At 41.3% G+C, this 21,044-nt stretch overlaps 1 protein-coding gene and 1 pseudogene across 1 annotated transcript in view; both read left to right on the forward strand.

Annotated features, from left to right (window-relative positions):
* SLC9A9 (solute carrier family 9 member A9) overlaps window positions 1-21,044 on the forward strand; it is a 547,504-nt gene that overhangs the window by 278,045 nt on the left and 248,415 nt on the right. The window contains exon 9 of the mRNA XM_007446943.1: window positions 2,528-2,616. Coding sequence (XP_007447005.1) covers window positions 2,528-2,616 — 89 coding nt within the window. The remainder of the gene's footprint in view (window positions 1-2,527; window positions 2,617-21,044) is intronic.
* The window catches only part of LOC103090175 (eukaryotic translation initiation factor 4 gamma 2 pseudogene), a 30,981-nt pseudogene continuing 18,158 nt past the window's right edge, over window positions 8,222-21,044 (forward strand).

Below are 21,044 nucleotides of genomic sequence, written 5' to 3' on the forward strand. Positions count from 1 at the left end.
TGGGTGGGCTGGGGGGCATGGGAAAAGCGGAGGTCAGGGAGCCGCGGGGAGGGGAGGAGGAGGCAGGACTAGATCCTACAGGGCCTGCTTGTTATGGGTTTCCATTACAGAGCTGGGAGCAGAGGACTGACATGATCCGAAGTGTCTTAAAAGATTCACTAGCGCTGCTGGGTGGAAGGTAGACTGTGGAGAGTCAACAAGGGAGACGGGGTCGGATGTGCAATTAGGAAGCTCTTGCTGTAATCCAGGCAGAAGATGATGATGGTTTAGAAAAGGGTGTCAGTGTGGAGGTGTTGAGAGGTGATGGCTTGCTGGGTAGGTTTTGAAGGACCAGTCAACAACATTGCTGATGTACAGAGAGGGGAGAAGTAAAGAGTGTTGCCAGAGTTTTGGGGGGGCCTCTCACTGTCGTGGCCTCTCCCGTTGCTTAGCACAGGCTCCGGATGCACAGGCTCAGCGGCCATGGCTCACGGGCCCAGCCGCTCCGCGGCATGTGGGATCCTCCCGGACCGGGGCACGAACCCGTGTCCCCTGCATCGGCAGGCGGACTCTCAACCACTGCGCCACCAGGGAAGCCCTTTGCAGAGTTTTTTGCCTGGGCAGCAGGAAGAATGGAGATGCTGTTACTGAGAAGGGGAAGAGAAGCGGGAAGGGCTGGTGAATCGTGTGAAGCCTGTTGTGAGATAATAAATCAATGAAATAAATGAGATGATGTGAATAAAACTAGTGTGTTCCTTGCCCACAATAAGCATTCAGCCAGTCTTAGGGCCCTTACCTATCCTTTATTCTTTGTTACTTCTTTTTGTTCTCAGAACGCCTTTGTGCACTACCCACACGCCCCTCCCTTTTTATTCACTGCTTCTCTGCAGATCAATATATAGTCAAAACGTTTCCACAGCAGCCGGAGGTCGGCTAAACCTCACCCAGAAAAACTTGCAACAGACTGCTGAATCAGCAGAGGTACCTAAATTGCATTTTTAAAGAAAGAAAGCTGCTCGATGACAAAACAACATGCGTGGCAATCCTTCTAGTTCCTCAAAGTCCTTGAAGTATTTCAGTACCCCCAAAGTTTCCCTGGTACTGGTTGTTTTTTAATAGAAATTCTGTGAAGAGTGACGTATAGTATTTCATAAGCAGTGTTTTCTTTGAATTTCTGAAGAGAGGCTAGAAAACTGAAAAGTTACCCAAAGCAACTATATAAATGCTTACTGCATATATTATTTCTTGGCACAATTTCCTAGTTGTTTTTATTCTTTTGCCTAAAAGTTTGAGGCATAATATTGAAAGGAAATAAGTGATGTAAATGTATTAGACAAATATGTCTTAGCAATATTTTATCCAAAGCCAACGCCCAAAATAACCAACATATAAATAGAAGCATACAGTGTACATATAAAAAACATGCTTGGTTCTTTAAAATTCTTTACTGCAGAATTTTTATTTCATTTGAAATGTCAGTATTCAGTTCACATATCTCTATACTCTTAAGAATCATCAGCATTTAATTTATGAGTGTTTTTAGTTGGAAAGAGTCTGCTGTTTAAAATTCAATTCAATCCCCTTGCTTTGCGTTGAAGACTACTTACATCTTGTGTTTTTCCCAAAGCCCTCCTCTATGCCCAATTTCCCATAGCTAATCAAATTTTTAATCCAAGGTAGAATGCAGCCCCTACCACTTCCCCACCCCAGCTCAGGGGCAATAACACAGAGAGTAACAGAGCCCAGGGACAAATAACATATCTGTCCCATGGTTGTTCCTCCTCTGTCCCCAGGTAGCATCTAGTGTATGTGTGGCTTCATGTAGCATTTAAAACTGGGTATAATGATGGCTTAAGAAATAAATCCTGCAACCAGCCAAGAAGCAGCTGGGGGCCCACTGTGGATAAGAAGCACACAAGAACAGACCAGCTTACCTTCAAGGAGCGTGTGCCTTGGATGTGTTCACGAGATTATCCAGCAGCAGAAAGACAAAGCCTCCAGCTTTGCCAAGGAGGTGTAGAGGCAAACAAGGATCTCTTTCTGGGCTTGGCAAGTAGGAGTATTGGCAGAGGCAACTGAACCCTTGTAGATGTCTTAGGTTTATGACTCGTGGTTTTCAATACCAAGTTATGGTATGATAGGAAATTCTCAGGCTCCTGAAGGTACACAGTGGAAAGCAAATGTCTAAGCAAATATGCCAGCATTTAGTATCAAATGCAGCCGAGTAGTTGGCACTAGCTGTGAGGGGCCTGGAATTGACTATACAGTCTTTTGTTCATGGGTTTCCAAGTATAACTTTCCTAACACATGACCAGAGAATCATTTATCCCCAGGAAGAATCTACTTCTTAACGCTTTTCTTTAACTTTAATCCTGTTAAGTTCCATGTTTAAAGTAAGCAGCCAGGTTTACCAAAGGTTTCATCACCATAATTATTAGCAATTTTAACTCTACTGATGCCAAGTCTGTTTTCCAGCTGGGATAGCCCTACCCCTTTGACTTAGATGGGAAAGAAAATTGATTTTGACTGGTATGTTTTTAAATTTCAGGGATAGTTGCTGTTCTCTTCTGTGGAGTCACACAGGCACATTATACCTACAACAATCTGTCGTTGGATTCCAAAATGAGGACTAAACAGGTAAAAGAAAAAACTCACTACAGGCCTTGTCTCTTTTCTCAGTGTAATGGTTATGTAGCAATTCTGGCCGGGCACTTGGAAAGAATTTCATTAGTAAAGGAAGGCAGTAAGCTGAAGGCTTCGTTATAGGTTGGATATTTATAGATTTTTTTTTCTTCTTCAGGGTAACTATTAACAATTCTCTTGGTAAGCAAAAATATAGTTATAATAGTCTCTCCCTCCTGAGAATTGTGGAACGTAGACTGTCAGTCTTGAAGATGAAAGACCCACCGTCAGTAATAATTCACAGTCACTTACATCTCAAAGCATTATAAAGCATGTGAGATTGGGTAGTTTTATAGAAAGAAGGAAATGAAGAAGAATAAGGCAGTAACGTTTGGTCTTTAATTGGGTGCTTTTGCTTCCAAGTAAACTCAACTGCCAGTTGTCACATAAGCAGAATGTCTCTCCCATATGCCAGGAACACATCTGTTTTGATATCGGCACATAATCACTCACAGATTCCTTCCACAAACATTTGCTGCATCACCACTCTGTGCCAAGCACTGTGCTTGGTACAAGGAATAAAAAGGGCAGATGATATATGAACCTGCCTTTAAGTGGTTCATTATCAAGTCTGTTGAGGAGGATAAAGATGTGCAGTGAGCAATTAATTATCCACAGTGTGATAAGTACTGAGATATAAATGTCTATATAGGTTGTTTGGGGAGAATTCAGTAGGGCCTTCTCCCATGGTTAGGCCTGGGAAGGTGAAGAGAGAGTTTCCAGAGATGATAGCCCAATCTGGAGCTTGAAATACAAATAGAAGTTAATTAGGTAAAGATGTGGGATCCAGTGGGGGATGAGAAGGTAGCAGGAAGGGCATTCGAGGCCAAGGTTGTAGCGCGGACAAAAGCTCTGTAGCAGTTTACTGGAGCGCTTTAAATAGTTCTGTGTGGCTAGTGAATGGGGTAAGGCTGAAGTTAGTGGAATATAGTATGCGACGAGACTGCACACACAGCCAGAGACCAGCTTATTGAAGGACTTTCATACCTCGTGAATAAGTTTCGACTTTAACCTAAAGGTAATGGGGAGTGGCTCTAAGAACAGAAATTTATTGTCTTACACTTCTAGACGGTCGAAGTCTGAGATCAAGGTATAGGTAGGAGTAGTTCCTTCTGAGGGTTCTGAGGGAGAATCTGTTCTGTTCCTTGTTTTTACCTTCTGGTGGTTTCCTGACAATCTTTGGTGTTCTTTGGTGTTCTTTGGTGTCCTAATCTCTGCCTTCATGTTCACATGGCATTCTCCTTGTGAGCATGTCTGTCTCTAAATTTACCCTTTTAATAAGGATACCAGCCATAATAGAATAGGGACCCACCCTACTCCGGTATGACCTTATCTCAGCTTAACTCATTACATTTTCAAGGACCCTATTTCCAAATAAGGTCAGATCCTGAGGTACTGGGGGTTAGGAATTCAACATGTGAATTTCGGACGACATCACTCGGCCCATAACAGGAAGTCACTGAAGTGTCTTCGGTAGAGTAATTTTCGGATAATTGAAGTTCCATTTTAGAAATATCAACTGACAGACAAGAAGAGCATGCATCAAATGGCACTTGTATCAACTATCTTGTGCTGTATAACAAGCAACCCCAGTGGCATTTAACAATAAACACTTATTTATCGTGCATCTGCAGGGCTCAGCTCTTTTGATCTGGGTTGATCTGGGTGGCTCTACTTGTCTCAACTAGGATGATTCACTGTCTGTGGGTTTGGTGGGGCTCTATGCTAGAGTGGGCTTCTCTGGAGCACCTTAACCAGTGCCCCGTGTCCGTCGTTCTTCTCCTGGCGGAAGAACAAACCCCCGTGTGCCAGTTCATTTCAAGCTTCTGCTTGCATCACATTTCCTAAACATCCTATAGGTAAAGAAAATCCCATGGCTGAGCCCAGGGTCAAGGGGCTGAGCAGGTCACTAGCTCACAGTGGGAGAGCACTGTAAAGTTACATGACAAGGAACATGGATATAGAAAATTATGAAGAATAGAACCAAATTATTGCAATCTATCCCAAAATGCAAATGGAGGTAGATCAGCTCCTATAATAAGCCCAATGATGCTGAGAACATCTGATATTGGGGCAGTGGGAGTGGAAAAAAACCCCAAAAGACATCTAAGCTAACCTGTGATTGGCTAGGCATTCCTAAACAGCTTTCGAAGACTTACCTTAAAGCTCTGTAAAATGGCTATTGTTTTCAACCTTCTCTCTTTGTCATGTCCCAAGCTCAGCTGGACCTGAGCCCATCTCCCACCTACCCAGCAGGGACTCTGCAAGGTCACCCTTATCTCTGTCCTCTCACCGTCAGAGGACACAGAAGATGCAATTACAGACATTTTAAGGAGCCCCAATTTTAAAAAACGAACCAAACAACTGATACCAGTACCTAGAAACTTCCGATACATAGTCTCCTAGGATCCTTTTAATTATGGAGACTACTAGCATTCTCTAGAACTTAAAGGGAAATATCTTGGGCTGGTTTTTCCTGACCTCATATGGTTCTCTGAGCATTTGTATTCTGAAAGGCTGAACTCTGTTTAGAGACTTGCACTTTTAAGTCACGCTATCTAGACTACTCAGCAGAACTTCAAAGATAACTCGTCTCATGGCGAGACAGCAGCCCAGCACCTAGGGGAGACAAAGCCAAAATCAGTGCCCCACAGCCTTCTGTTCTCCTCTGAATGGCTTGACAAGCACTCCCTGATGGGCTGCCAGCATCCATTTTTACAGCAGTCCCCTTTAGGGAAGGAGATTTTTACAAGTTCATTCTTTAACATCCAGATAATTGCATCCCTCCATCTTTGCTCTCCCCGTCACCTTCTTTCCTGGGTGTCTGGTTCATAGTAGGAGCTTAATGAATGCTAATTCCCTTCCCTTCCCTTCTCATACCTTTCTCACTTTTTTTCTTTCAGGATCTCTCATTTTCTATTTATTTTTTCTCACGATATATGCATACATAGCAACTGTGCATATTTGTACATGAATATATATGCATACATCTACACATATATTCCCCACTCTAGCATATAGAGTCCGAGGTCACCATTTAAAAAAAAAACAATGAGATCAAGTACTTTAATGAACTTCACAGATCAAAAGTCCTTGGCCACATCTGCACCAATCTAGCAAGCAAAGTTTAAACTCCATGTGGGAAACCAATTATAAATTGTAAAGAAAACATGAGGCAGGTATTATAGAGATTGCCACTGTTTCCTTTTGAAACGGACAAAGGTTTAGAAAGTATTATATGACAACACATGGTTATAGAATACATTACCTTCCTCTGCATCTCCCTGAGTTGTGTTCATTGTCAGTGGGAGAAATCGCCTCTTTGCCTCTGTCCCCAGGACTGTTTAATGGGAGTGAAGGAAGTCAGTTAGTGAAGTGTAGGAAAAAAATCAATGAAAATCAACTTTGTGTTATAAAATCCTTAGTTATGGGCTTCCCTGGTGGCGCAGTGGTTGAGAATCGGCCTGCCAATGCAGGGGACACAGGTTCGAGCCCTGGTCTGGGAAGATCCCACATGCCGCGGAGCAGCTAAGCCAGTGCGCCACAACTACTGAGCAATGAGAAGCCCGCGCACAGCAACAAAGAGTAGCCCCCTCTCACCGCAACTAGAGAAAGCCTGTGTGCAGCGAGGAAGGCCCAACTCAACCAAACATAAATAAATAAATAAATGTATATATTTTTAAAAAATCATTAGGTAATATGATTTACAAAAGAATTTTATTCCTGGACTGTGCCTAGATCAGCTAATGAAACGGCTATATCTGGATACAAAGACTTTTGAGAATTAATATATTCTTTGTAGCTTCAAGAATTAGAGTGCCTTTTTTAAACTGCAGATTTACATTAAAATATGTTTTGTAACTGATAATGACCATCTAGATGCCGGTGAACTGATTTTCACTCCAAGCCATGAAGAAACATGTAGCATCACTGTGTGTTAGGCACAAAGCAGCATAAATAGAGACATTCTTGTGCTGTTACCCACCATGAGGATTTCTATTTTCATAGCAAAGCACTCTAGTAAAGAGTATATGAACATACGTGGCAACCCTTTCCCTGGACTCAAAGCCGTTTGCTTACTTTAGGGTGTGCACATCTAGCCCTAGAGACAGACAAATACTGCAAGCCCTGACTCTTGACCTAGAAACTGAGAACCGTTAGAGATACTCGAGATGGACATCAGCACACGGCAGTCTGTGAGCCTAGAGGTCTCACCCTGAAGCGTCCAGAAGACCGCATACCGACCTCCTGACCCCACTCACACAAGTCCCGGCCTGCCTCCCAACCCCTTCCTCCCTCATGCCCTCACCCGCTAGGGAGGCCTGGGAGCTGATAATCTGGGCTAGATTCCAGGGTGTTTCCATCAGCTGTCTCTTCCTGGCCTGAGGCTGACTTGCAAAACCATGTACTTCTCTACCATCCTTTTTTTTCTTTTTTTTTTTAAAGATTAAAGGGTATCCTTTAATTTTTCCTCCGAAGTTTTGGGTATTTTTTTTTTAATTTATTTTATTCAAGTATATTTGATTTACAATGTTGTGTTAATTTCTGCTGTACAGCACAGTGATTCAGTAATACATATATATACATTCTTTTTCATATTCTTTTCCATTATGGTTTATCATAGATCCACCATCCCTTTTAATTAGAATTTCTCCTTCCCTTCCTGCAGTTTCCACCTAAAAATTACGTCTACAGATACACATGGGTGTACAATGTTAATTTAAATAATTAACATCTATGATGCATTAACATGTACAAAGTACTTATTTAATTTTTACTTACTTCTCTACCTAAGTGGTAGCTCTTCTTATTATCACTGATTACCTTCATTCATTCATCTAACATTTTGTGAGAGCCGATTTTGTGCCAGCCGCTCTTCAAGGTGCTGGGATACAAGAGTGAATCAAAAAGAATTGCTAGTAGAGGAGTTTGGAGTAATCAAAATAAATAAGCAAAACATACAGAGCATTCACGGTAAGTTATAAGGCCAATGATAAAGCAAGGGAGGGAGGAAGGAGTGTGTGTATATGGGAAGGCAGGGTTGCTACTTTAAACAGGGTGGCCAAGGAAGACCTCAAAAAGAAGGTGATCCTTGAAAGAAAGAAAAGAGGGAGCTATGTGGACATTTGGGGCAGAGCTATCCAGAAATCGGGAACCACATACACGATGGCACCCTGAGACAAGGTGACCAATGTGGCTGAGGTGGAGCGTACCAGGGGAGAGCATGAAAGACAATATCAGAGCAGTGACAAGGGACGGGCCCTGGAAAGCCTGAACAAGGTGGGAAAACACCAGAGGCTTTTAAGTTCAGGCATGGCATGATACGATTTAAATTTTAAAAGGAGGGAGGTGTCATGTATTAACTGGAGAAGATTGCAAGATAGCACATTTGAGGGACAATCGACAACCAAGTGCTGCTTCGTTACATTTGAGATGTGTATTAGTCCACAAAGCAAAGCTGTTGATAGCCAGTCGGACAAAGAATTCTGGAGTTCAGGAGCGAAGTTTAGGCTACAAGTATAATTTTAGAAGTCACCAGGATAGAGATGATATTGAAAACATGAGGCTGGATGAGATCTCTAAGGAAGTTCTAGAGGAGAGATCCAAGAAGCAAGCCTTGAGGCACTCCAATGGTGGTAAGAAGAGTCAGGAACCAGCAAAGGAGACCTAGAGGGAGAAGCCAGTAGGGAGAAGGAAAACCAAGAAAGTATGGTGTCCTGGGAATCAGATGAAGAGTCTCCAGAAGGAGAATGATGCATGGTGCCAAACACTGCTGAAAGGCCAAGTAAGGTGAAGAACATGAAGGTCACTGATGACGTTGGTAAGAACCCTGTCGGTGGAGTGTCAGGGTAAAAGCCTGAATGTAATGGGTTCAAGAGAGAATGGAAGGAAAGAAATTGGAAACTGTGTATAGACGAGTCTTTCAAAGGATGGGGAGCAAAGAAATGAGATGATAGCTGGAGGGAAAAGTGAGGCCGAAAGACAAATCGTTTTATTTATTTATTTATTTTTATTTTTTTGCGGTACGCGGGCCTCTCACTGTTGTGGCCTCTCCCGTTGCGGAGCACAGGCTCCGGACGTGCAAGCTCAGCGGCCATGGCTCATGGGCCCAGCCGCTCTGCGGCATGTGGGATCCTCCCGGACCGGGGCACGAACCCGTGTCCCCTGCATCGGCAGGCGGACTCTCAACCACTGCGCCACCAGGGAAGCCCCGTTTTATTTTTAAGATGGGAGAAATAACAGTACTTTTGTATGCTGATGGGAATAATAGAGTAGAAGACCGTGTGTTAGAGGGTTTGCCAAGACTTATGAGTGGCAGAGGGAAATTTTTAACTTAGATTTTTTGACTTGTAGTTCAAACTATTTTGCCTTTTACTATTCTTTGATTAGTAAATGGGTTTAGTAGCAATTGGGGGGCTTAGCATCATTTATTCAGTAAACCTTGAGTGGATAGATAGATGAATGAGTGAGTGAATGAATGAATGTTTAGCTATCTTTATTATCCTTTCAGCTACTTAATCATTTATCTTATATTTAATTCTGTCATCTTTGAAAGTCTTTCAGTGCATTTTAATTTTTTTATTAAAATATAGATCGAGATGGACATAGATGTTTTCGCGCATTTATTTTTGAAAAGCCAGATTCTTTGCCTAGCATTTATCGGCAAACAATGGCATCTTCATTACAGCACATTCTTTCCAGATGCTTATTTTATTTCCATTCCCCCCAGATGATATTTTGAGTGTTTATCACCATTGAATGGAAAAGCAGCAATGCAAATCCAAATTTAAATTTCCAATAAAAAAAAAAGACAATGGGAGCCAAATTAGATGTGCTGTGCATGACTTTGTAAAAAAAAATTCAAGAAAAAGAACAGGAATGTGGGGAAATCCAGATGATACGGTGAAAAGAACACTTAAGCGAGAGTCCAGAAAGCTAGTGTTTGCTCATTATCTCTACAACTAATGGTGGGGCCTTGGATAATTAATTTAACACCCGTGAGCTTCAGTTTTCTCATTTGTGAAATGAATGATTGAACTATATGACTGGGTTTTAAGGAGGATGCTGTAAACCTAGTAATTCTCTGACTTGACACAGAGCATAAAACACGCATCTGGTTCCCTCTTCCAGACTGGGATGGGCAGGGATCACTTGATTACAGTGCAATGCACAGAGATGAGAGAAGCAGTCAAAGTTTGCCATTGCTCTTGTTGACAAACCGTTGGGTAGACCATTTTAATAAGCTGTCAAATCAAATCCAAGGATGAAGCTGTAGAACATCAAAGTCCTTGATTTATCCTGGGGTGAAAAGTTTCACTGACAGCTGGATACTTTTTCCTGGAAAAATTCTCTGTTCCTACCTGAGTGATTGTAATGGGTTCTTCAAAGACTGCCTGCTTCCTTGGGGTGGAGAGAACAAAGCTTACATTGCTACCACTCAGTGTCAGGGTCTGACTGAAGGGCTTCCCAGCTTTTCATTTCAAGCATGGACTGAGTGTGGACTAAGCACCACCTGGTTGCATGGCAGGCACCGTGCTAGAATCCAGGGAGACAAAGGCAAAAAAAAGGCAACCAGGGGACTGAATTGCTCCCTGGAGGCAAGGTGATTGTGGGTTGGGAGTTTTAGAGATGGCTATGAAGATAATTAGGAGATTATCATGCAGATTTCATAGGGAATGAAAACAAGGAGAAAAGAGTATGCAAAAGCAGAAAACTAAGAATGAGCTTGACAAGTCCTAGAGACAAAGAGATAGTGCACTCTGCCTGGGGCTCAGGTTCCCTTGGGAAAGTAGATAGGGGTGGGTTTGGGCTGCTGGTGTAGGCTGTGGAGCAGCAAAGGGAAAGGTGTGGGAGAGGGTTGAGAATTAAAATGGAGAGGTGAGTTCAGGTGGACATTTTAGTGTCTCACTTGCTACGTTTAGGAGAACTATATTCTTTTTTTTTTTTGTGCGGTATGCGGGCCTCTCACTGTCGTGGCCTCTCCCGTTGCGGAGCACAGGCTCCGGACGCGCAGGCTCAGCGGCCATGGCTCACGGGCCCAGCCGCTCCGCGGGCATGTGGGATTTTCCCGGACGGGGGCACGAACCCGTGTCCCCTGCATCGGCAGGCGGACTCAACCACTGCGCCACCAGGGAAGCCCAGGAGAACTATATTCTATAAGGCTCATACTTGCTTAAGGCTTTTAGACATAGAGATGATGATAATAATCAGATTTGTGCCTTACAAAGATAATGAAGGTAGGATGGTGAAGGAAATGACGTCAACCCATGATATCAATCTCCCTGCTCACCACAGTTCCTTTTGATAAATGCTTACATATGTAACGTCTAAATTTATCTTAACCTTCTGTGGCTGTAGGTATACTTTTGTCCTGTCTGATCTCTTAGGATGTTGTGGTCTATATGAAAAGTTTATGGAAATTTACCATTTAGTTTTGTCTTGAACTTAGGAGTTGCTGAATTAATAAATAAATAAATGAATGAGTGAATGAATTATGACCTTTAACATTCCAAGATAAAAAATAGAGAGGGGAAACAATGTATGCTAATTAATAGTTTTATTTAATTCTGATATGATGCATTAATTTAAATGTAATGAGTTGGATGTACAAAGCAAATGTCTAGGGTAATCTTGAGATATTGAAAGAAAGATCAAGTATAATTCCATTGCTTGTTTCCTGCAGTGTGCCTCTGCCTTATTGATTTGCATTACAGTGGTTTTTGATTATGGTTTTGTGCAATTTTTCTCCATCGCTTTTAACAAAAGCAAGCTCATTTCATCCCAGTTACCTGTTCTGAGGCACAGAGTAGAGAGAAAGTCGGGGGCAACAATGCGCCGGTCTCCCTGGCTTCTGAGAAGTAAGATCAAAGATATCTTCATAAAGCATAGAATTGCCATTTTTAAAAAATTCTAATTACGTTTCTTTTGTCAAGATTTCTACCACTTTTCTTCTTCCCTTCATTCAAAGTACGTTTAAAAATACCATCCTAGAAGGGTTGAATTCATAAATGATGGCAAAGTGTTTAAATTTCCCCTTAGCTAAGCTGGTGATTCTTTCCAATGAAACTCATTATATTGTATAAAGGACATTTAGTAGTTCAGCTAATAAGTGTTCTCTTTTAAATGATAATGAGAGTGGAGCTCCCACATAATGGCAGGAACACACTGTACTTTCGGTGCCCAGAAAGAATTATTGTCTGTGAACCCCTAGTTAAGAAGCCGTATGCCACAATCAACTTGGATTATAGTAGGGGCCACAAATGACCATTAGGCGCTCTCCGTAGTAGGTATCTCCTATATGCCAGGTACTAGGGCCCAGGGAGAAATAAAGCCAAGTAAGACATGAGATTTCCCTTGAAAATTTTTCAAGTAAGTTTTTTTGTCTGATAAAGTTGTAACATAAAGGTACCGTAACTTCTTGATTAAATTTTAGCTACTCTTTTAACCACACATCTGTGTTTGTTTATCATAGTATATAATTGCAGTTGAGAATTTTAAGTCATAAAATCTAAGAAGTTCAGAGCAAGGTGGGAATATAAAGATAAACTTTTAAACCCAGAATTACGTTGGAGGAAACGGAAGCCCAAGGAAGTTCGATGACCTGAGGGGTAGAGTCAGTCTGGCAACCCAGGGGCCAACCTGGGCATAGACCAATGCTCAAGGGATATGCCCTGCAACCTAAAAGTACCCAATACCCACCTCCAAAAAGCAACCTTTGGTGTATTACTTATCTGTTGCTGTGTAACGAATTACCCTAAAATGTATCCGTTAAAATAACAAGCTTGTACTATTTTGTATTGTTTTTGAGGGATCCGAGTCTAGGAGCATCAGCTTAGCTGGCTAGCTCTAGCTCAAGGTCTCACATGAGGTTGCAGACAAGCTGTTGGCCACGGCTGCAGTATCTGAAGACTCAGCTGGGCCTGGAGGATCCACTCCAACATAGCTCACTCACATAGCCATTGGCAGAAAGCCTCAGTTCTTCACCATGTGCCTTCCATAGGGCTGCTTGGGTGTCCTCATGGTGTGAAAGTAACTTTCCCCCAGAGCAAGAAGAAAGCAGCAATGCTCTTTATTAACTACTCTCTGAAGTCACACACTGTCACTTCTGCCATATTCTGTTTGTTAGAAGCAAGTCACTAAGACCAGTCCACACTCAGTGGGAGGGGAATTAGGCTCCCCCTCTTGAAAGGAGGAGTTTCAAAGAATTGTGAACATATTTTAAAACTACCGTGGAGCCTGATGCCATTTTGGGAAGTGATTTTTTGATTATGGTTTCAATTTCTTATATGATTGAATACTTAGGTTTTCTACTTCCTCGGTCAACTTTACTTTCCTAGTAAACCATCTGTTCTCTCCAGCTTTTCAAAAATTTTAATAACAACAATTGTTGAACACTATTACCTGGCATTATAAATATATATTTCACATAAATTATTCCAATTAAAATTCACCAAAAAATTCATGAGGTAAATAATAATATTAATCATATTTTACAAGCCTTAGAGAAGTTAAAAAGGTCACCCAAAGGGTAGAGTTGTGCCCCATAACCCATTATTATTTTAATGTCTTTTTCATATATTTGATTGTAGACTTTTCCTGTAGAAAGTGATGTGTATGTATTTTCCCCCTTCTTTAATTTATGAAGCTGCATATTATACTGATCATTTTAAGCAATAGCACTTGGATTTGTTTATCTATTCTACTGCCATGTTCTCTAATTCGTTCCTTTCTCCTTTGATCACTGTCATTTTCTTCCTCTCCTTGGGCTTCACTTCTTCCTCCCTGTCCCTTTGTAGATGACAATGAACCCAAGTAACCCTGTCCTTGCCGACCAACACTCCTTCCTTTTCTCTTCTTTTCCTTTCTCAGCCTTAACACTAACCAGAGACGACCTTGATAGGTAGAACCAAGAATGACTTTTCTTTTTCCACCAAAGTACCGATGCTGTCACATCTCCTATCCTATTCACCTCTTTATCCTGTGGCAGATATTTTATTCCATTTTGCTGCTGTTGTTTTCCTCTTTCTTCAGGATTCATCAGTTCTATATCTGAGTCACCTGCCAGGACTGTCTATCTCTACCCAATAGGCAACATTTGGGGGATCCATATTAATTCACCATGACATTTCTTGCCAACAAGATTCAAAGCCTCCTCTTAATTTTTGTCTTATCTTAACCCTAAGAAAGTATACTTACCTCATTCAGCATTTTCTAAAATTTAATTTTTTACTACGTTTTCCCCAAAATAATGGCTTTGTATTCTTTACCACTATGTAGAGCTTCAGCCTCTCAGAGAGATGGTCCTCTCGCTCTCTCTTTCTCTCTTGCCCTTTGTCTCAATTTTTTCTCTCATTTCTTTCACCTTTAGAAAACAAGAACAAAAAATCATTATTAATGCTTAAGTATTAACATATAAATATATATGATCCATGTCCTTCTATGTATGAGTCTGATTCACTGCTTAATGGGAAAAATTTATCTGAATAGGTTTTAAGAGATCAGCTGGCCTGGTCCCCATTTTGATGACATTCAAGACCGCTGGTTGCTCATTATTACCTTAAAATTTCTAAGGATGGCAATGACATGACCCCCTTGAATAGCCCATTATAGTTTTGTCACCCTGCTTGACAGGTGCAGGTATGAAGGGCTTCAGTCTCATAATGGCATTTTGGGATGATAAATGGAAATTACTGTAATTCTTTCTACTCATTTTAATTAAATTTGATTGATGCAGCACAGAAAACATCAAGGCTGAATACATGCACCAGAGCGTGTGTTTGTTAAAGAATCTGCCAAATTTAAGGATGCCATTTCCTTGAAGGTCTTGAAAGATGCAGCAAATGGATTTAATAAAATGTTAAGTCTTTGTGCAATTCCTTCAGAAGAGAAATTGAATTGCTTCTGGAGGCACAGCTCAAAAATCCAAAAAAATCTCATCAGTGGAGAGATGATACAGAACTCCAAATTACCTGAAAGGAAAATCTAATAAATGAGAATAAGACTTTGGTTTTAGGAAAGTCACTTAATGCAATTGTTCTGGGTTGCATTGAGAAAGAACTTGATTGGAGTCAGCAGTGACCGATCTGTTCTCGAGGGAGAAGAGAATGTCCCTTATTATGGACTGCTTTAGCAGTGAACACCCAAATAACAAACTATTCCTGATGTATTTTTCCATTGGTTCCAAGATGTTAAAAATTATGCTTGAAAACATACTCCTTTTCCCTTTTCGTACTGTGCCTTGTTCCATTCCAATTAAATTTTCAAGGACATACTAGAGGGGCAAAGATGCCTGATGGAAAAATAAAGGAATTCTTCTGTTGAGAAAGAATGTCTAATCTTTTCTGTCATTATAGGTAACTGAATTTACACAACTCTTCTGTTCCCCAGAGATCTGTGAAAATGTGGTCCTTGGGACTCAGATCTGGAAAAAATGTTATTTTGGGTTTCTAGGACAATGACTTCAGACCTCAGCACTAGTCATCCTCTGACTTGCTTTTCTTGTCTAAAGATGCTGCTCTGATGATAGCACAGGGACCTACAACATAGAGCCAAGGTAGAAGATCTCTTGGCCAACTAGGAACAGACAGGCAGAGAAGGGCTCCAGGTAGCACGTGGGATGAGATGAGAACAAGCTGAGTTTCACTATCATGAGTTCTGACACAGCAGGTTTCTGGAGAGTTACTGTGAAGTTCTATGAGCAGCCTCTGGGTTCTTTCCTAGGGTCACAAGGCGAACTATATCTCAACTGTTTATTCCTTCTGCAGGTGTTCCCAATGGTGGTTTGTAGGCTAGTGTGTTGATGATTCAATTTTGTGACACTGCCTGTACTCAGTTCTGGCATAACTTAATGATTTACACCACGCTGTTAGGGAAAACACCACCATTCTTCCCCTTTGTGCTAATCTGTTGTTTGGTTTTTGGCTTGCTTTTATAGTACCAAGTGGGGGCAGGTAATCTACAGGGGTCTTTGCTTCATCCAAGTTTATTAGAGACAAAAGAGTTTGAAACCATCTAATCTTCCAGGGAAAAGTAGTCTGATTTGAAAGGAACATTTCTGGCTTGTTTGGCCCTACTGAATGTTTCATGTAATGGCTGGACTGTTGCTAGGACTCAGATACACTGGCCTGTGGAATAAAGCACCATTCCTTAAGGGTCTTCCCTATGTTCTGGGCAAAAAAGTACCTTATTAAAGGCTCTAGAATGTTCCCAGGCACTAATACAGGCATCTAGCCCTAGTTCCTGATTTGTCCAAGGTCCAGACAACCCAAGAGAAGGAGCTTGAATTTTATCCCTGATTGGGCTTCAGACATGTAGTGATATATGTATGAGGAAGGGGTTAATGACAGAAGCCAGACACAGAGAGGAATAACCAAACCCTTAAGTGGGAAATTCCTATAAATGGGAAGGGGTCTAGTACAGCCTGAGGGTCAGCATCTTTTTGTGGGACTTTGTGAGAATGGACGTGGCCCTCCTAACCCACCCACCTGCTGGCCTGCCTATACTCTGAGGACGAGAGCACTAATTGGTAAAATGGGGAGAGGGGCAGGCAGCATTGTGTCCCTGCTTGGACCCTCCTCTCTTCCCAGAATGCTGGCTGGTAAACTAGAAAGAATTTAAGTGGGTGTCCAAATACCTCTACTAAGGGACCATCTCTAAAAGAACTGGACACAAGGAAATGAAGTTGGAGGGAGAGATAAGCGGCAAAGACCAGGAGGCAGGCAGAAATAGAGCTTCAGGTGCTGGTGGCAAAAATAACAGGGGCCCCCAGGAATGAGGCTGTCCTAGAATTGCAGGCAGCAGGCAGCTGCAGTGCAGGCGGCATGGAGGGCACAATCAGCAGCTTGGAGTACAGCGAGAAGTAGGTGGGCTCCGGTAGCATGGCTGTGGCTGAGCCGAGCAAGCACGTGGGCAGCTGGAGCTGAGGCGTGGCAAGTTCCAGACTCTGATCATATGTGCCACCTCCGCTCCCTCCTCCTGAAAGCCCTCAGAGCAGGCGTTCTCAACCCTGGACTCTGTTAGAATGACTGAGGAGCTTTTACATATCCCAGATGCACAAGAACTCTGATTTAGTTACTCTATGGTAGGGCTTGGGCTGCAATATTTGTTTTTTAAATCTACCTAAGTGATTCTAATGAGTGACCAAACCTGGGACTCTAGAAAGACACTGGACAGGGAAGGGCTGAGGCTCTGTCATTTGACAGGTGGGGTTTTGATCCAGCAGATAGAAGCCAAACTGTCCAGGTGACTTCATGTGGAGTGGGAACTGCACACCAGCGGGCTTGAGGCCCTTCTCCAACCAGGCTGCACACTGGAATTACCCAGGAGTTGTGCACGGTGCCTCCCCCAGGGATTCTGATTTAATTGGCATGGGGTGGGATGGACCAGGCAGCAGAGCTCTTTAAATCTCCTTGGATGGCTTTAATGTACAGCAACACTTGAGAGCCAGTGACTTGGGGGACATTAACATCACTCATGAGGTTCCCCTTTGGGATTCCCATAAACATTCAAGAGAAAAGGAAACTCTGGAAGGGATTTTACATTCTGTGGGAGTAGGTGGAGGTTCAGAGCCATCAGGGTTTAGATGTTTGTACAAATGCCTTTATATTTGCAGTCAGGATGTTTCGGGGACATTACCCAGATAAGTATTTCCACAGTTCTTAGATCTGGGAAGGCAGTCAGACTGACAAGCCGAAGAGAACAATTGACAGACCCCCTCGTAGGGTGAGTTGCTCACCTGTCCGAAGCAGACAAATGGAGGTTTCACTTTAAGATTCACAGATTCACTGTAGTGATCACAGATTGCAAAACCGTTGCACTACATAAAAAATGGTCCTTCAACTAGAATGAGCTATTTAGGGGTATTTATTTTCACTACTTTCATCTTTAACTTGGGAGAATGCAGATTTGATTAATATTTATCAAATATCTAATAGGTGCCAGTCACTGTCTAAGGTGGTTTACTGAAAATTAGTATATTTAATCTTCATGACAACAACTGGTCAGTTAGGTCTTAAGAGCAGCTATTTTAGTGAGGAGGAAACTGGCACACAGAGAGCTAACTCATTTACCTGGGATCATACAACAAATAGACCTGGATGGGTTTAGGGCAGATTCCAAGTTCAGGGTTTTTTTCCCACCTCACCAAGCTGCCTTTCTTCCACCTCTACTTATTGACTTAAGAGTATCCCACAGTTTAACTTTCATTTCCAGTTTTGGTTTTGTAGGAGCACTTATTTGTGATGAATTTCATGAAATACCTTTGGAAAGTTGCTAAGTATACGATCCATATGAATCTAGATTTACCTACAGTATCCCACACTACAGATAATTCTGGGGTAGAGAATTTTTTCCACCTAAAACGATTTGAAGGCTCAATAAATAATATCTTTTTAGAGTCAATACTGTTGAGAATGTTGAAATCAAATCTCTAATTTCTTCAGCTAAGGAGGTGGTATTCTTAAATGACAGTGATTCTAATTACTGTACTCTACCATGTATGAATTGAGAGAAAACTTGCCATGTCTATTTCTCAGAACCTGTGGCTAAGGCACACTTTGATAATTTTCAGAACTGTACAAAAGAAAGTTTAATGTTTTCTATATGATGAGGTAGATGTGTAAAGAAGAATCAAACGTGTGTCTAAAGTTGTAATCTATGTGCAATTATTGTACATGTTTAAGAATTTTAGATCCCCAACTAGGGATCTAACCCGTGCCCTCTGCATTGGACGCACGGAGTCTTAACAACCTGACCACCAGGGAAGTCCCAAGAATTTCGGATTCTTTAACATTCTCAAGAGCTTTCATCTTAGAAAACCTTATTCTATTCACTGAATCCTTCCCCCACAAAAAACACATTTGTGTCATAAGTTATCAGTACTCTGAAAGCTCATATCACCATAAAGAACATACTCAACTACTTGGAAATAGACAGAAAAAAATGCTGTTTCCAAAAGCGTATATTAGTACTTAATTTCAAGCAATTTACACCATGTTTTTCAGAGTTAAGCAAAAAAAAAAAAAGTAAATTCATTGACAATGTTCAACTGGACATGAAAATAAAACACCAAGATATCATTGGCAGAAAGCGATAGGATTGAAGCTGACTCCAGGTTCTGCTTCTAACATGAATTTTTTGTTCAGAAGCAGTATGTGCTAGTTGATTTTGTGATATAGAAACTTCTATGACAGAACACTAAAGTCTTCTAAGCTGCCTTAAGACTTGCTCCAATCTCTATGTTCGTCAATATCTTAATTTTACTTTGACTTGAATGTATATATTCTATGCCTTCTCAGCACTTTTAAGTGCTTTTAAGTGATTCTTTCCTAAGTGTTTTCCTTGGTTGTGATTTATTATGATGATTTAAGTGGTGACCTACAGGAGTTAAACTTCAGATCTGCTTTTAAAAGAGAGATGATTCCATTTCTATTGTTCATCTGAATATTCTAAGGATTTAATGATTTATGCAATCAAAGTTCCTTTTTCTATCATTTTTTAAAAGGCCTCCCTCAACCTAGAAATTCCACTTGAAAAGAAAATGCTTTTTGATTTTAAATTGCAATAGAAGCTTCAGCTTATGCCACAGAACACAAAAGTGACTTTTTTAAGCCTTTTTTTTTTAAAGTAAAATGTTAGTTGCACCATTAGTTTCCCAATGACTTAAAGGTTGCAGTTCAAAGAAAACCTCATGCCAAACTTATTTATTCCAAATATGTTTTTCTGATCCCACTGTCCAGCATCCCAACTCTTCCACCAGTTTCCAAATGTCAAGCCAAACAACCACTAGGGTTGATAAACATTTAAATCTACTCTGCTGATCATCACAAAAGACTCAGAGGGACGCCAGGACCCCTAGCTCCGCCCTAGGAGTAAACCCGAGCTCTGTGGACCAAAAGAGTCTGGGGTCCCTAAATGAACCCATGATCTTTAACGCGAACAAATGATCCTCCTGCTAAAACATGCCCAGCACCTGCGTCCAAAAATCATCATTGCCTGACCCTGGGGGAGTAGTTCCAGGGTTGTGGGAGAGGTGCCCAAATGCAGTGGGCTCCTGGAGAAATCTGTTACCACAGGAATATTGAGAAATCCAGTTAAAAAATTCACATTTTACCGTCAGTCAACTTCAAAAAGTCACGCTTTCCCTTTCAAACTTTGAACTAGGTGAACAGAGAGATGATTTGATTTGTGGTTCTGCTGCAGAGAAGTTACACATCATTTAAAATAAATTTTTAGAATTTATTTTCAAATGTTTAAAAGCACCAATAAATTATTTTTGTGTTTTATTGACTTTCAGAATTACTTGATTCTTGAAACATTATTATCTTTTAATTACTATGAGCTGGTCTTGAGTTTCAAAGTACCATCTGACAACTGATTTAATTTTCAATGTGTAAAATATGGGCTTTCTTCCCACAAACATAACTGTTTTTTTTTTTTTAAGTGAAATCTGGGCAAGATAATTATTACACTCAGTTTTTACCAAATGAAATCTTTAATAAGAAAAGCTTTTTGCTCTAGCTTTGTGAATTGTTCCAACTTGCAATATATAACTCAATTTATCTGTAGATGCTTATGTTAAAAATTGCATCATATTTTAGACAATAGGTTAGGTGGACTAAACCCAGACATTTGTTGCTTTACAGGAGAGATCTACGCTATTATTTTTTGAAAAATATGCATAATAGCTCTTCACAAATGTTCACCTCATTAAAAAAGAAATGCCATTTCACTTTAGCTACAAAGACCTTTCCTTGACAAAGGGACGTTGGCTACAATGGTCTGTTTGAAATATTTTTCTCTCTCTCTCAGATACATTTTAAGAATACCTCTACTTCCAGATGATTCGAAGATATACGATATTTAAAGATGTAGGTTTTTTTTCATGGTTATGCATCAGTAACACAACAAAGGTCCACTTTGCTGTTTTGCATGTGGTATGCTCGTATATCTGATTACTTCTACTGTTTAGCCTCACTTACTGCACCTTCCCAGATTTCAGTGTGTTTGTCCTTTACAAAGCATCCTCTGCTGGGTTAGAGGCATGAGTTTTTCAATTATTAACACCTGCACAATGCCTCCCAGAAGCGAGAGAATACAGGTACTGAATTATCCTGTGTGTCTCCAAGTCAGTCTTCACACAACCTTGGCATCTGGGAAGCAGAGAAAGTAGGGCAACTGACACTGGAATTGGGAGACCTGGGCTCTCGGCCTGGGTCTGCTCGTGCACTTGTGGTATCTCCCTACACCAAAGATTCTTTCTTTTACTTTTATTTTGTGTGTGTGTGGTACACGGGCCTCTCACTGTTGTGGCCTCTCCCGTTGCGGAGCACAGGCTCCGGACACACAGGCCCAGCGGCCGTGGCTCGCGGGCCCAGCCACTCCGC

This window comes from Lipotes vexillifer, unplaced genomic scaffold, assembly GCF_000442215.2.
Source record: "Lipotes vexillifer unplaced genomic scaffold, Lipotes_vexillifer_v1.1 scaffold40, whole genome shotgun sequence".
Lineage (NCBI taxonomy): Eukaryota > Metazoa > Chordata > Mammalia > Artiodactyla > Lipotidae > Lipotes > Lipotes vexillifer.